The 12307-nt window shown below is 38.5% G+C and overlaps 3 protein-coding genes across 4 annotated transcripts; 1 reads left to right on the top strand and 2 right to left on the bottom strand.

The window, feature by feature from the left end:
- The first annotated feature begins 477 nt into the window (after positions 1–477).
- Positions 478–4094, top strand: LOC105964102 (4-coumarate--CoA ligase 2). Its single transcript, XM_012988609.2, has 6 exons — positions 478–1918; positions 2890–3088; positions 3161–3306; positions 3419–3486; positions 3578–3680; positions 3768–4094. Exons 1-6 carry the CDS (start codon positions 845–847, stop codon positions 3879–3881), a joined length of 1704 nt encoding a protein of 567 aa, XP_012844063.2. The 5' UTR covers positions 478–844; the 3' UTR covers positions 3882–4094.
- Positions 4095–4169: 75 nt separating this feature from the next.
- Positions 4170–7769, bottom strand: LOC105964092 (uncharacterized). Its single transcript, XM_012988598.2, has 8 exons — positions 7299–7769; positions 6924–7019; positions 6385–6495; positions 5989–6298; positions 5721–5811; positions 5112–5433; positions 4859–5007; positions 4170–4765 (listed from the first exon to the last, which is right to left on the bottom strand). Exons 1-8 carry the CDS (start codon positions 7560–7562, stop codon positions 4267–4269), a joined length of 1842 nt encoding a protein of 613 aa, XP_012844052.2. The 5' UTR covers positions 7563–7769; the 3' UTR covers positions 4170–4266.
- A 311-nt stretch (positions 7770–8080) lies between these two features.
- EMB976 (Tetratricopeptide repeat (TPR)-like superfamily protein) lies at positions 8081–12281 on the bottom strand. 2 transcript variants are annotated; one of them, XM_012988563.2, is made up of 8 exons: positions 11684–12281; positions 10070–11459; positions 9684–9995; positions 9495–9602; positions 9324–9411; positions 9113–9234; positions 8856–8920; positions 8081–8667 (listed from the first exon to the last, which is right to left on the bottom strand). In XM_012988563.2, exons 1-8 carry the CDS (start codon positions 12224–12226, stop codon positions 8110–8112), a joined length of 3186 nt encoding a protein of 1061 aa, XP_012844017.2. In that variant the 5' UTR covers positions 12227–12281; the 3' UTR covers positions 8081–8109. The 2 variants fall into 2 exon arrangements, with proteins under 2 accessions (XP_012844017.2, XP_088675296.1); XM_088819170.1 differs by having other exon boundaries at positions 9495–9995; positions 11684–12226.
- Positions 12282–12307: the final 26 nt, after the last annotated feature.

Raw genomic sequence — 12307 nt, forward strand, 5'->3', positions numbered from 1 at the left:
AATTTTAACCGACTGTAGCATCTAAATCACCATTTTATTGATCATTACATTATTTTCAATACACAGTATCAAGTTAGATTACTAATTGCAAAATGATTTTATGCATACAAAGAAATAAAATATATATACATTATTGTGATTCGAATCAAACATACTGCATGGTTCCCAAGTCTCAATCATCTGACAGTGACTCAATTAATTTACTTGACTGGTTTGGTTTGTGTTGCAGAATTTAGGAATAAACCTATCTTTGGATTATTACATACATATATATATATATATATATATACAGTTTTCATATATTTTTACATTAGATGAAAATAAAAACATGGAACATGGGCAACTGGACGACAGATTTAGCTACCAAATTAACTAATTTAATTTTAATTTATTAATTAATTAATTCTGTTTTAATTAGTCGGATCCTAACTTTACGCCTCGTGGTATTTTTATATAATTTTCTCTACCTCATAAATTAATCCCATATTGAATTAAAAAAAATAAAAAATTAGATCGGTACTCAAAACTTGACTGATGAGTTAACAAAGAAGGGTAGGTGGTAGCTAAACGGGTCGGGTCGGGTCATCCCTCTCTTAAAACGGATCTGCCCAGCAGCTGGGGCTGGCTGCTTCAATACTTACTTGTTCCTTTTTCCCTCCTCCAATACTCCTACCTACCTCCCCTTCCCATCACCCTGTATTTATTGTATCTATCTTTCTCCTTTTTCCCCCAAATTCATCTCTCTCTCTCTCTTCTTTCTCTCTCTAGAAAAATTACTTCATATTGCCATTGAAGAGGCCACCAGCTGCAAACTTAGTATACTGATCAGAATCGCAGCGAGAAGATGTTGTCGGTGGCATCTGCGGAAACTCAGAATCCGGAGCTTTCTTCTCCGATCATAACGCAGAAGCAATCTTCACCGGAAAAAATCCATGTTTTTAAATCCAAACTCCCCACTATCCCCATTTCCAACCACCTACCTCTCCACACCTACTGCTTCGAAAATTTCTCTCACTATCCTGACAGGAAATGCCTTTTGGTGGGGAACGGTACCGGAAAATCATACACCTACGCCGAAACGCATCTCATCTGCCGGAAAGTCGCCGCCGGTTTGTCCAACCTCGGAATCAAAAAAGGCGACGTCGTTTTGGTACTCCTCCAGAACTGCGCCGAGTTTGTGTTCACTTTCATGGGAGCTTCGATGATCGGAGCGGTTACTACTGCTGCGAATCCTTTCTGTACGGCTAATGAAATTTTTAAGCAATTTAGGGCTTCCAATTCGAGGATGATTATCACGCAGGCGCAGTACGTAGACAAGCTCCGCGAAGGAGGTGATGACTCCCCAAAATTCGGAGAGGATTTCTCCGTGATCACCGTCGACGATCCGCCGGAAGGATGCCTGCATTTCTCGGTGCTTTCAGAGGCGAACGAGAACGACGCGCCGGCGGCGGTGGAGATCGACTCCGACGACGCCGTTTCGCTACCGTTTTCATCCGGAACCACCGGACTGCCGAAGGGCGTGATCCTGACGCACAAGAGCTTGATCACCAGCGTGGCTCAGCAAGTCGACGGCGAGAATCCGAATCTGTACTTGAAGCCGGACGACGTCGTTCTGTGCGTGCTGCCGTTGTTCCACATATACTCGTTGAACTCTGTGATGCTGTGTTCGTTGAGAGCCGGCGCGGCGGTTCTTCTGATGCAGAAGTTCGAGATAGGTTCGCTGCTGGAGCTGATACAGAGGCACCGCGTTTCGGTGGCGGCGGTGGTGCCGCCGCTGGTGCTGGCGTTGGCGAAGAATCCGATGGTGGACCAGTTCGACTTGAGCTCGATTCGGATGGTGCTGTCGGGGGCGGCGCCACTGGGGAAAGAGCTGGAGGCGGCGTTGCTCAGCCGTTTGCCGCAGGCAGTATTTGGACAGGTTGGTAACACTAGTTTCTTAGTTTCAGAAACCAACCAACCAACCTAACTAAATTTCATGTCATTTTGGTGCCTCTATAAAGTCGGTTATATGAACAGTAATAGTAAATATATAAATAGCACTTTTGCCTTTTTCTTTCTTTTTCTAGAAAAAGGTACTTGATGACGGCTATAATATTATGTTTATTTCTTTATTTAACACACAAAGAATTTATACTAGGGTATCAACCACCCACGGAAAAATAAAAAACCCAAATGTTTGGGTAATTACAACCCCTTAATTATAATTCTTTTTACATGTCTACTTTTGTGGTGTTAAATTTAGGAGAATATTCTCGATTTTATACCAGTTTTACTCCACATTTGAAACAAAATAATCATACGTTGTTATTTTGATTTGTAAATATCAGATTGTGGTGTGTCAGAAACTGCATTTAGTCATAAAATGAGTACAAACTAAAGAACATTTCACGGAATTTAGAAAATTATGTTGAATTTGTTCCCACGAAAGTAGACGTGTAGGAAGATTCATAGTTGATGGGTAGTTGCAATTATCCAAATACGGAAGATTTTTTTGTAATTTGAACATAACTCAGGGATGGTTGTGCTTTACCCTTTATATAATTATATTTTGGGTCTAATTTTAAATAGATTAATTTATGCTAAAAATCGTATAAAGTAATCCGGGGACCGGACACTACTCCAAATCCTTTATATTTTGGATATTAATTTTAATTCTTTTTTAATTTGTTTGTAGCTAATTTCATATGAGCGCACACTAATTATGGAAAAAGGGCATGTTATATTAAGTTCATATTTATATGTGACAATTAATGTGGTACATGTGATTGTGTCCACCACACATGTAAATGATGTATGGGCAAATTGCATTTTGACCCCACCAAACAAATATGAAATAATAATAAAAAAAAAAAATAGTTAATTAATAAAATTAATAATTGAAAAAAACAGGGGTATGGGATGACGGAGGCAGGTCCAGTGCTATCAATGTCACCATCGTTCGCAAAGCAGCCACTGCCTACAAAATCAGGCTCTTGTGGCAACGTTGTCCGCAACGCTGAACTCAAAGTCGTTGACCCTGAAACGGGCTTTTCTATTCCCCGTAACCAGCCCGGTGAGATTTGCATACGCGGCCCGCAAATCATGAAAGGTAATTTAATTAACTGAGTATCAATCATTATTAATTATTCAAACTACCCTCTAATTAATACTTAATTACTAGGGTATTTGAATGATGCTGAGGCAACGGCGAGAACAATTGATGTGGAGGGTTGGCTCCACACCGGTGACATTGGCTATGTCGATGATGACGACGATGTTTTTATTGTTGACCGAGTCAAAGAACTCATCAAATTCAAAGGCTTTCAGGTATTATTCTTACAATATTTTCTTTTTGTTGCATGCATGCTTAATTCCTATTTAATTATTTGTTATATATAAATTAATTATATATATATGCATGTATATAAATGAAATGAAGGTACCTCCAGCTGAGTTAGAAGCTCTTCTTGTAAGCCACCCCAGTATCGCCGATGCTGCTGTTGTACCGTAAGTTCATTCATGCAAAATAATACATGAAATTATCGTATGTATATCTGATTGCAGTAAAATTATAATATATGAAATTACGTACGTACAGGCAAAAAGATGAGGCCGCCGGTGAAGTTCCTGTGGCGTTTGTGGTACGATCGAACGGATTTGAACTCACGGAAGAAGCTGTCAAAGATTTCATTTCAAAACAGGTCAATTTTAACATATTATTTGGTATATACCGAGATTAAATTTCGAAGTGAAATACTCACAACGGTTTAAACGTACGTAATATACAGGTTGTGTTTTACAAGAGACTGCACAAAGTATATTTTGTACATGCCATTCCCAAGTCTCCTGCTGGTAAAATTCTAAGGAAAGATCTCAGAGCCAAACTCGCAGCAGCTTCCTAAAAGATATTATCAATTGTTAAATTAAATTAGTATATTAGAAATTATATTTAGGTATTATTTAATTATCTTTTTCTTGCCTCATATTGTTGTATTCTCAATTTTTTTCCTTGTTCTATTTCTTCTATTCATCACTCGAAATTATTGTAATGTGTATTGTATTCCATTCATCCATTCTTATTTAAATAATTGAATGTCAACGTTTATTCTTTTTAATTATTAATATTCATAATGTTGATGATTAAATAAAATAGTTTTTTTTAATTATTTTTTTTTTATGAAAATCACGTATATCTTCAATCCTCGTCGATTAATAAGAACAAGAAAAAAATAATAACTACATGTTCTAACTAGGGAAAGAAAATAAATAATCTCACATTTTAAATGATCAATCTGCAGCAAGTTTCTTTCTTTGTTGATGTTCTGCAACTTTATAATCCACCACTTCGCGGAACAGATTAGCGTCAAGCACACAGTCCTCACTACCATAAACCGCCGCCTGAACACTCGCCATTAGTTTCGCAATTTCTCTCCCGGAAAATCCCTCCGTTTTTTCTGCAGCTTCCTTAATAATATCATCGTTCAATCCCTTAATTTCTATCTTCTGCTGCTCTTTCTTGAACAAATGTGAAAACAAACCTGGTTTTCTCCCCCCAGCTTCTGCTATATACTTGTTCAAATAGAGCTTCACCAATTTAAACCGTTCATCTTCTCCAGGTAGAGGAAATTCAAGAACTTCGTCTATTCGATCAGCCACTGCAGAATCAAGATCACCTGGCCGATTTGTAGCAAGAGCAAGGACTATATCCTTTGACTGATCACCCGTGCGGAATAAGAGTGCGTTGAGTGCACTCCTTTGAGCTTCACTCATATACGTTTTGTTCCGCCTGTATTTATATAAAATAGAAATCAAATGCATATTACTTTCACTATGCAAAAACCCATTTTATTCTAGTTTGTCAAGTGAAATTTTTACTTACTCGCACAAGAATGCATCTGCTTCGTCGATGAAAAGAAGCAAACCCCTGTTCGATTTCTTAGCCCAATCGAACAATTGATGTATCTTTGTAACTGCCTGAGAGCCGAGCGGTGCAACATCTCCTCCAGTCATCAATGCATAGTCAAGACCCTATTTTTCAATTTCCGAAATAATTTTCATTTGCTAATTATGATCACGTACAATCTATATGCAGACAGAAAAAATAACCCAACCATCAAATATCGAATTCTTACAGATTTACGGGCAAGCTCCCTAGCAGCCATGGTTTTTCCAGTTCCTGGTGGACCGTAAAAAAGCATGTTTCTAAACGGAGCTTGATGAGTTTTTGTATTAGCTGTTGCTTTAGCCAATTGCTCGATTCGCTTATGAAGAGAAGGGTGCAAAATAACATCACCAAATCCAGCTCCAGAAGTTCTATTGGCACTACCGGAGAAGGTGCTCATGGTACGTGAAAATAAGCCGGACCATGGATACTTCCCTCTGGAAGATTCTCTTATCAGAGATGGTTGTCCTAATATTCGGTCCACATAACCCCAAATTACTCTAGCCCCTTCTCTGAAATCCAAAATGCACATATGAATCAAGTGTTAAAAGTTGGACTGCATATGAAGACATATTAGAGCCACGTGAATATGAGCTCTATGGTGACATAAATTCATTTTGAGCAATAACTTATGAAGAGATGGGATGTGATGAATGATCAAGATGATCAAATTTTAACGAATATTCACAAGACAATCATGATGGCTCAATGCAAATAATCAAATTACCATAATTTGGCATAAAACATGTTGACAATAAACAAAGATAAAAGAGATGCACATGCTCCAACATTGCAGCACCTTGTAGTGTAGACCCCTGCTGCAAGAGCTGTTACACCTCCTACAGCTACAATCAGCTTATTTTGATCCGTTAAAATTGCTCGAAGACCCCCTGCATTTGATCGGAAAAAACCACATTGTCAACTGTGGAATGGAATATAGTTAGCTATTCTGCACTAGATATGCTCATAACTCTACAACTAACACTGGGTCTTGAATTCAGCAAAAACTAGAAACTAGCAAAAAAAACTGTCTTCCCAAAGATTAAAAAAAATTGATTAAAAAATACCTCCAATGTGATCAAAAGTTGTGTTAATAGCGGCAACCCATTTCTCTCGCTCTGCATTTGCACGTTCAACCAGCATTCTCTTGTTAACATCCTCCGCAAGTTTTGCTTCATGGGCTCTTCCCTCTGCTTCTGCCAAAGCTCGTACTCGTATAGTTTCACGTTCAATTTCAGCCTTTGCTCTTTCTGTTTGGCGACGTTGTGCTTGAATTTGCTCCTCAGTTGCTCGTCTGGCAGACTCTTGCCTCATAGCTGATTCCTCTTGCATTTTAACAAGTTCTTGATTTCTTGTTCTATGATGTTCATTTTCTGCCTGCCAAATAAAAATCAAGTACTTTTTATTCCTACAAGTATCGTATTTTTCCGCTGCACCCCATAGGGACCAAGACGAACAACTACCTGCATCCTTTTCCTTGCTAATTCATCTTCGTAACGAGCCATCTGTGATTTTATCTGTGCCTGTTGTTGAGCTAGCTTTTTCTGTTCTTCATATACCACCCTTTGTTTCTCCTGACAAAATCAGAACAGCATTTTTTCTTTGTTTGACATCAAAAAGACTATCATATCGTTTTTTACATGATCAAAATACTGTCACCGTTAAGCAGGATCTAGTGTTTAAAATGTGGAAACTAATGTTTAGCCACACTTCGTTAAATCCCTCACTAAATCAGATGTAGTGAGTTAAAATGCAAATAGTAAAGATAAACCAACTATACAATTTCACATAATGGTATATGTTCAAGTTTGCGTCCTATTAAAAGAAAATGAAGTAAAACACAGCTCACAATAAATTGGATTTGCAACAAACTATCCAGAAAAAATCACATACAGAGACCGACCCCTACCCACCTACTTAACCACCACTTTCTCCTCCACTGTTAAGTTTAGATCAAGAGAATGAAAAGGACATAAATGAACTCGAGTAAAGTAAAACTTACAGCTTCAGCTTGAGCTTTCAATGCTTTGAATTCTGCTGCTTTTGAGGCTAATTCTTGCTGCCTGGTTTCTTCTTGCTTTTTCATCACTTCGAATACCTATTACCAAGAAATTGCTCCTCCATTAAACATGTTGCGTCTAAATACCAATCAAAATTGGAATACATGTGAATCGTGCTTCAGAATGGATGAAATTATTTTCCACATTTCCACAGCAAAAAAAATGTATTTCTTCCAAGTTAATGTAATGATTAATGAAAAAAACAGGTAAGAAACCACATGCACCTACGATTACAATTACGAAATATGGGTAGCAAAAAATACGAAATAAATCATCCATATTCCCCCAATAAAATACTCAACCCCAAATTTCAGAACCTGTTTAGCATAGGAAGAGCGATTAATCTCTCTCAACGCCTTGGCACCCCTCTCCAGCGCCTCCGGATCAAACCCAGCAGAAGTCGTCCTTGGATTTTCATTATGAACCCGCGGCTCCGCCGGCTCCGGAGCTGCTTGCGGAGATTTCGAAGAGTTGGAGAATGGAGAAAAACTGGATGATCCATCTGCATAAGCACGATCCACACCGAAAGTTGCATAAGCTACGGCTGCTGCTAAAACCCCCGATGCACAATTTTTAGCCATTCTTTTCCCAAATTGAGGAATGTTGATAGGTTTTTCGAGCTCCAAATGTTATGAATTCGGGAATATCAGCATTTTGAAAACATTAGCTTGAGAGAAAAGAAAGGAGGGTTTTGATCAGGCGCCATTGAATATTTATTTGAGGAATACAAGCTTCAGGGTTTATGTAGGGTTTTCGGATTTTATGTATTACGTTTCTTTTTTAATTTTAATTTTTAGTAAGCCAATTGATCCAAATAATATTTTTATGACAATGGAATATGTGCTCGAATTTTCTATTTATTTCTTATTTTATTTTTTTGCATAATTATTAAAAAAAATCATTGAATTTATTTGGATAATTCAGATTCATATTCTTGATTTGTTGTAAATCATCTACATATCATTTTAAAATCAATTTTAATTAGTATTTAATGGAGATAAATAAGTGGGCCGAATTTTCCATCTCCAAAATTGTTGGGCCAAAAACTAATTAATAAGGAAGACTGATTCCAAGGCCGAAATGGGCTACAGTAAGCGAGTCGGATCGAAGGGGTCGTCATCATATAAATCAACTGATTTTTATCTTTGATCCAACTACAAGATTATTCAAGAATGCAACTCCCAATTTGTTCATAGAATTTAAAATCTCATCCGCCTCAAATTCGTTACCGGCCGAACGATAAAAACAGACCGCTGCACTCAAAATAAACCTGTCGGGACCCACTGTACTGCACTCCCTCTCGAAGAAGCATATCCCTTCTTCCACATGCCCATAATCCAAATAACCCCTAAGCATTATCCGTTTGGACTCGATATCGGGTCTTAATCCAGTCGAGATAATTTTCCTGTATATCCTATCAGCTTCTCCGATTAATCCTGCTTTAGCAAAAGCTGATATCAAGAGGTTAAAATGCCCACAAGATAAAGAGATTCCATCCTTGTGCATTAACGTTATCTTTTCTTCTGCTTCGGAATATCTCGATTTCTCGGTACACGCTCTGATAACGGCAAGGTAGGTACGAGAATCAGGTGAACAGCCATTCTTCCGCATGCTTAGCAGAAGTTGTTCTGCTTCGTGGTGGAGCCCACTCCCAGCATATACGTTCATCATAATATTGTAGCTCATCTACACATTGTAACATTCATAAATAATAAACTTGAGTGTTGCATAAACGAGATATTTGAACTCATACTTCTACCATCTATCTTATGAATATATATACGTCTAGGATATTTTGATTAGAGTTGATGCAAGTTATTCCGGAATTTTTCGTATGTATATCCACTATCATTTAGTAGTCACCATTGACATACCTGCCCAGGTTTTATCCCTTCCTCTTGCATTTTACTGAATAAAGCCGACGCTTCGTGAACATTGCCTACAAAGTCAAGTAGAGTAAGAATCCTTTCGGAACAGAGAGCTTATATATATATATATATATATATATATATATATATATATATATATATATATATATATATATATATATATATATATATATATATATATATATATATATATATATATATATATAGAGAGAGAGAGAGAGAGAGAGAGAGAGAGAGAGCACCAGCTTTTCCATAGTGGCAAATCATGTTAGTGTACGTCTTCTCATCCAAAGCCACACCGGTGCGCTGAGCCAAGTTGAAGATCTCCACAGCTTTATCCAGGTTTCGGCCTCGTCCGTAGACACTGCAAAATCAAGAATCCCAATTCGATCAAATCTATGTTTTCGCACTTTGTTTAATTTACGCCTCTAAGAATAAAAATCAATGTATAACCTGATCATGGTATTATACGTCTGAATTGATGGAGAAATGTTCAAAGAAAGCATGCGCTCGTATATGCTGACAGCAAAACGAAGTTTCCCTGAGCCACTAAAAATGTTAGTTACTTTCCCCAGATTATATGGTCAATAAACGTGCATAACTCGGAAAAGATACAATATCAACCTGCTTCTAACATTGCCTTAATGCAAGTATTGTACGCCACAGTATCAAGCTCCAAATTCTCGCTAAAACTATTATGAATAACATCCGCCGCCTCTTTACAATATTTACCTGCAAATGATCGCAATAAGTTTTTAAAAAGCCAAAAGTGATCTAAAATACAACGAAAGGTTAATATCTCTAATCTCGTACCATAGCTGGTCAAAGCTTTCACGAGTACGCTAATAGAAACAGGACCGAATTTATGTTCTTTCGTTGTCTGTTCTTTATAAAACAAGTAAGCGTCCTCTTCTCTACCACAGGCGATATACGCATCAATCATCGAACTATATATAACATTTTCATTTGTAGCAGAACCTTCCGCACCAGCAAAGACTTTCTTGGCTTGTTTTAAATTTTTTTGTTTCCCATATAGGATAATCATAGATGCCTTAGCAGCATCCTCTATTCCACAACCATGTTCTATCATTAACTCGTAAAGATATTCGGCGGTCAAAATGTCACCTGCAATAGGTGAATATTCATCAGTTTTTCAGACAGAATCGGAAATCAAGATTGTCTTCAACTAAAGAACTTACCCTCTTTGGAAAATTTGCTAATCATTTTGTTGGCTACTGACTCGCCATTTTTGGTCTTCAGCAAAAACACGAGTTTTTCTTTCATCTTTTTTTCATTTCGAGTTGCCAAAAAAAGTGTCAGAATCAGCTCAACTGCTACAAATCCAGACGGGTCCAAGGGCTCGAACCATTTCTCATATTGTCCGTTCATGGCCATTAAAAATATCTGAACAAACGGAACACTCAGAAATGTTTCACTTGCACTTAACTCCTCTATCAGTTGTTCCACTTCTCTTACCATGCCTCCCTTGCAATAAACCTTCATGGCTGTCATGAAAAGCTCTTCATCGAACTCAATTCGATCTTTCCTTATCTGGGCAATAAAAGTTTTCGCCTTTTCAGACAAACCGAGTCTTATATAGAGATTGAGCATATCTTTACAAGAAAGTACATCAGGAATTCCAGTCTCGGAAAGAGCCTCAAATGCAACTTCTGCAGATGCAAGGTCCCCCTTTACTATATAGCATTTGAGCAACACGATGTAAGAAAACCTTGTGTAAGAAACATTATTGCTCTTCATTTTCTCCATTACATCCAAAGCTTTCTCAAAATTCCTAAAACTGAGATGGACTTGCGCCATTGTTGTATACGTCTTTTCATCACTAAGTTTGCCCGATCTCTCGATTTCTAAAAAGGTTTTCTGCGCGTCCTCGTAAAGACCCAATTTACCATATATTCGAATCATTAACCCATAGATAACTTCATCGGCAATAACACCATACCTCTCCATTTCAGTGAAAAGCGAACAAGCCTTTGAATAATCTGCAGTTCTGTAGTACAACGCCAGGAGTGAAGCACACGTGAAATTGCTCGGTACTATTCCAAGGAATTTCATATCTTCATAGAAATTAAGGGCTTTATTTACGTCACCGTTTTTGGAGCTCATATTGATCAAAAGGCTATAAGTCGACTCTTCAGGCACAAAACCTGCACTAATCATCTCATTAAACGTCTTCAAAGCTTCTTCAGCCATACCTCCTTTCACAAGTGAGCTAATCACAACTGTATACGTAAAATGATTTGGGGCGACCCCTTTATCAAGCATAGTCCTCCAAACGTATACAACGTCACCGTGAAGTGCTCTCTTTTGCAAAGACGAAAGCATGAAATTGAAAACAGCAGCTGAAGGCATTATCCCTCTCTCCAGTACGGCAGAATAAAACGAGAGCATAGCTTTGTGGCGACCCCATCGAGCGTACGAACACAACATGGTCCCACAAGCAACTTCGTCAGGTTCACACCCTGCTTCAAGCATCTCCAAGAAAGTATCTTCACCGAGCTTGATTTTTCCAGCTTGGCCGTACGCACGTAGAACGATTGTGTAGACTATAACGCTTGGTCGGTAGCTTAACTGTTATGGCATAAATCTAAATTACACGAAAAATTAATATCTATAACATAAACCTCATCTTGAATTGAAAACAGAAACAAGCTTCCAGTTAGCCCAAACTAGATCAATGGATATTATTTTCCCAATGAATATAGAAGTTCAATTTCGTCGAATGGCCACTAGAAAGTAAAATCAATTGGTGTAAGCATGAATTAAGCACAACATAATATAGAGAGAGAAGGGACCTGCAATTTCATCCAAGCAAAGAAATCTCTAACTTGGCGCCAACTCTTCTGCTCCTTCAACACCACACACATCTCTCTAAAAGTAAGCTTAGCAACAAACGAGCACATCACTTCCCTCATATCGTACTCCCCATCGCGCAAGGCGGAAGTGCTCCTCACCCGCTTAACAGCCGCCACCACGTGGCGGCCGTACAAATGCCCATTCCTATCGTCCTCCAGATACTGCACCATCTGCTCAGGGGTTCGTTTGATCCACTTGGGAGTCTGCGCGCGTGAGCCTTGGTTTCGCCTCAGTACGCTCAGGTACTGGGCTTTGGCTTTGATTATGCGGCGGGCGTTGTCGTCCGAGAGTGGGTTCTTTTGATTTTTGGACTTGGGTTTTGGTTTGTCGAGGTTTTTGGGATTGCCCGAGCTGAGTGTCCACGGGTCGGGTTTCAGGCAGCAGAGAATTGTGGGAGGTAGTGGTTTTTTAAGCTTACGGGTTTTCGGAGGCGGGTTGATGAACGGTGATGAGTAGAGAAACGAGGATTTTAGGGACTCCATTTTTTACAGAAGAAAAACTCCTGGAAGGAACACGACGATTTCAGATGTGTGAGATAATTTGTGGCGATGAAATTTGGCTCC

The sequence above is a fragment of the Erythranthe guttata genome, chromosome 6 (assembly GCF_056151865.1).
Source record: "Erythranthe guttata isolate IM_541 chromosome 6, IM_541, whole genome shotgun sequence".
Taxonomy (NCBI): Eukaryota; Viridiplantae; Streptophyta; class Magnoliopsida; order Lamiales; family Phrymaceae; genus Erythranthe; species Erythranthe guttata.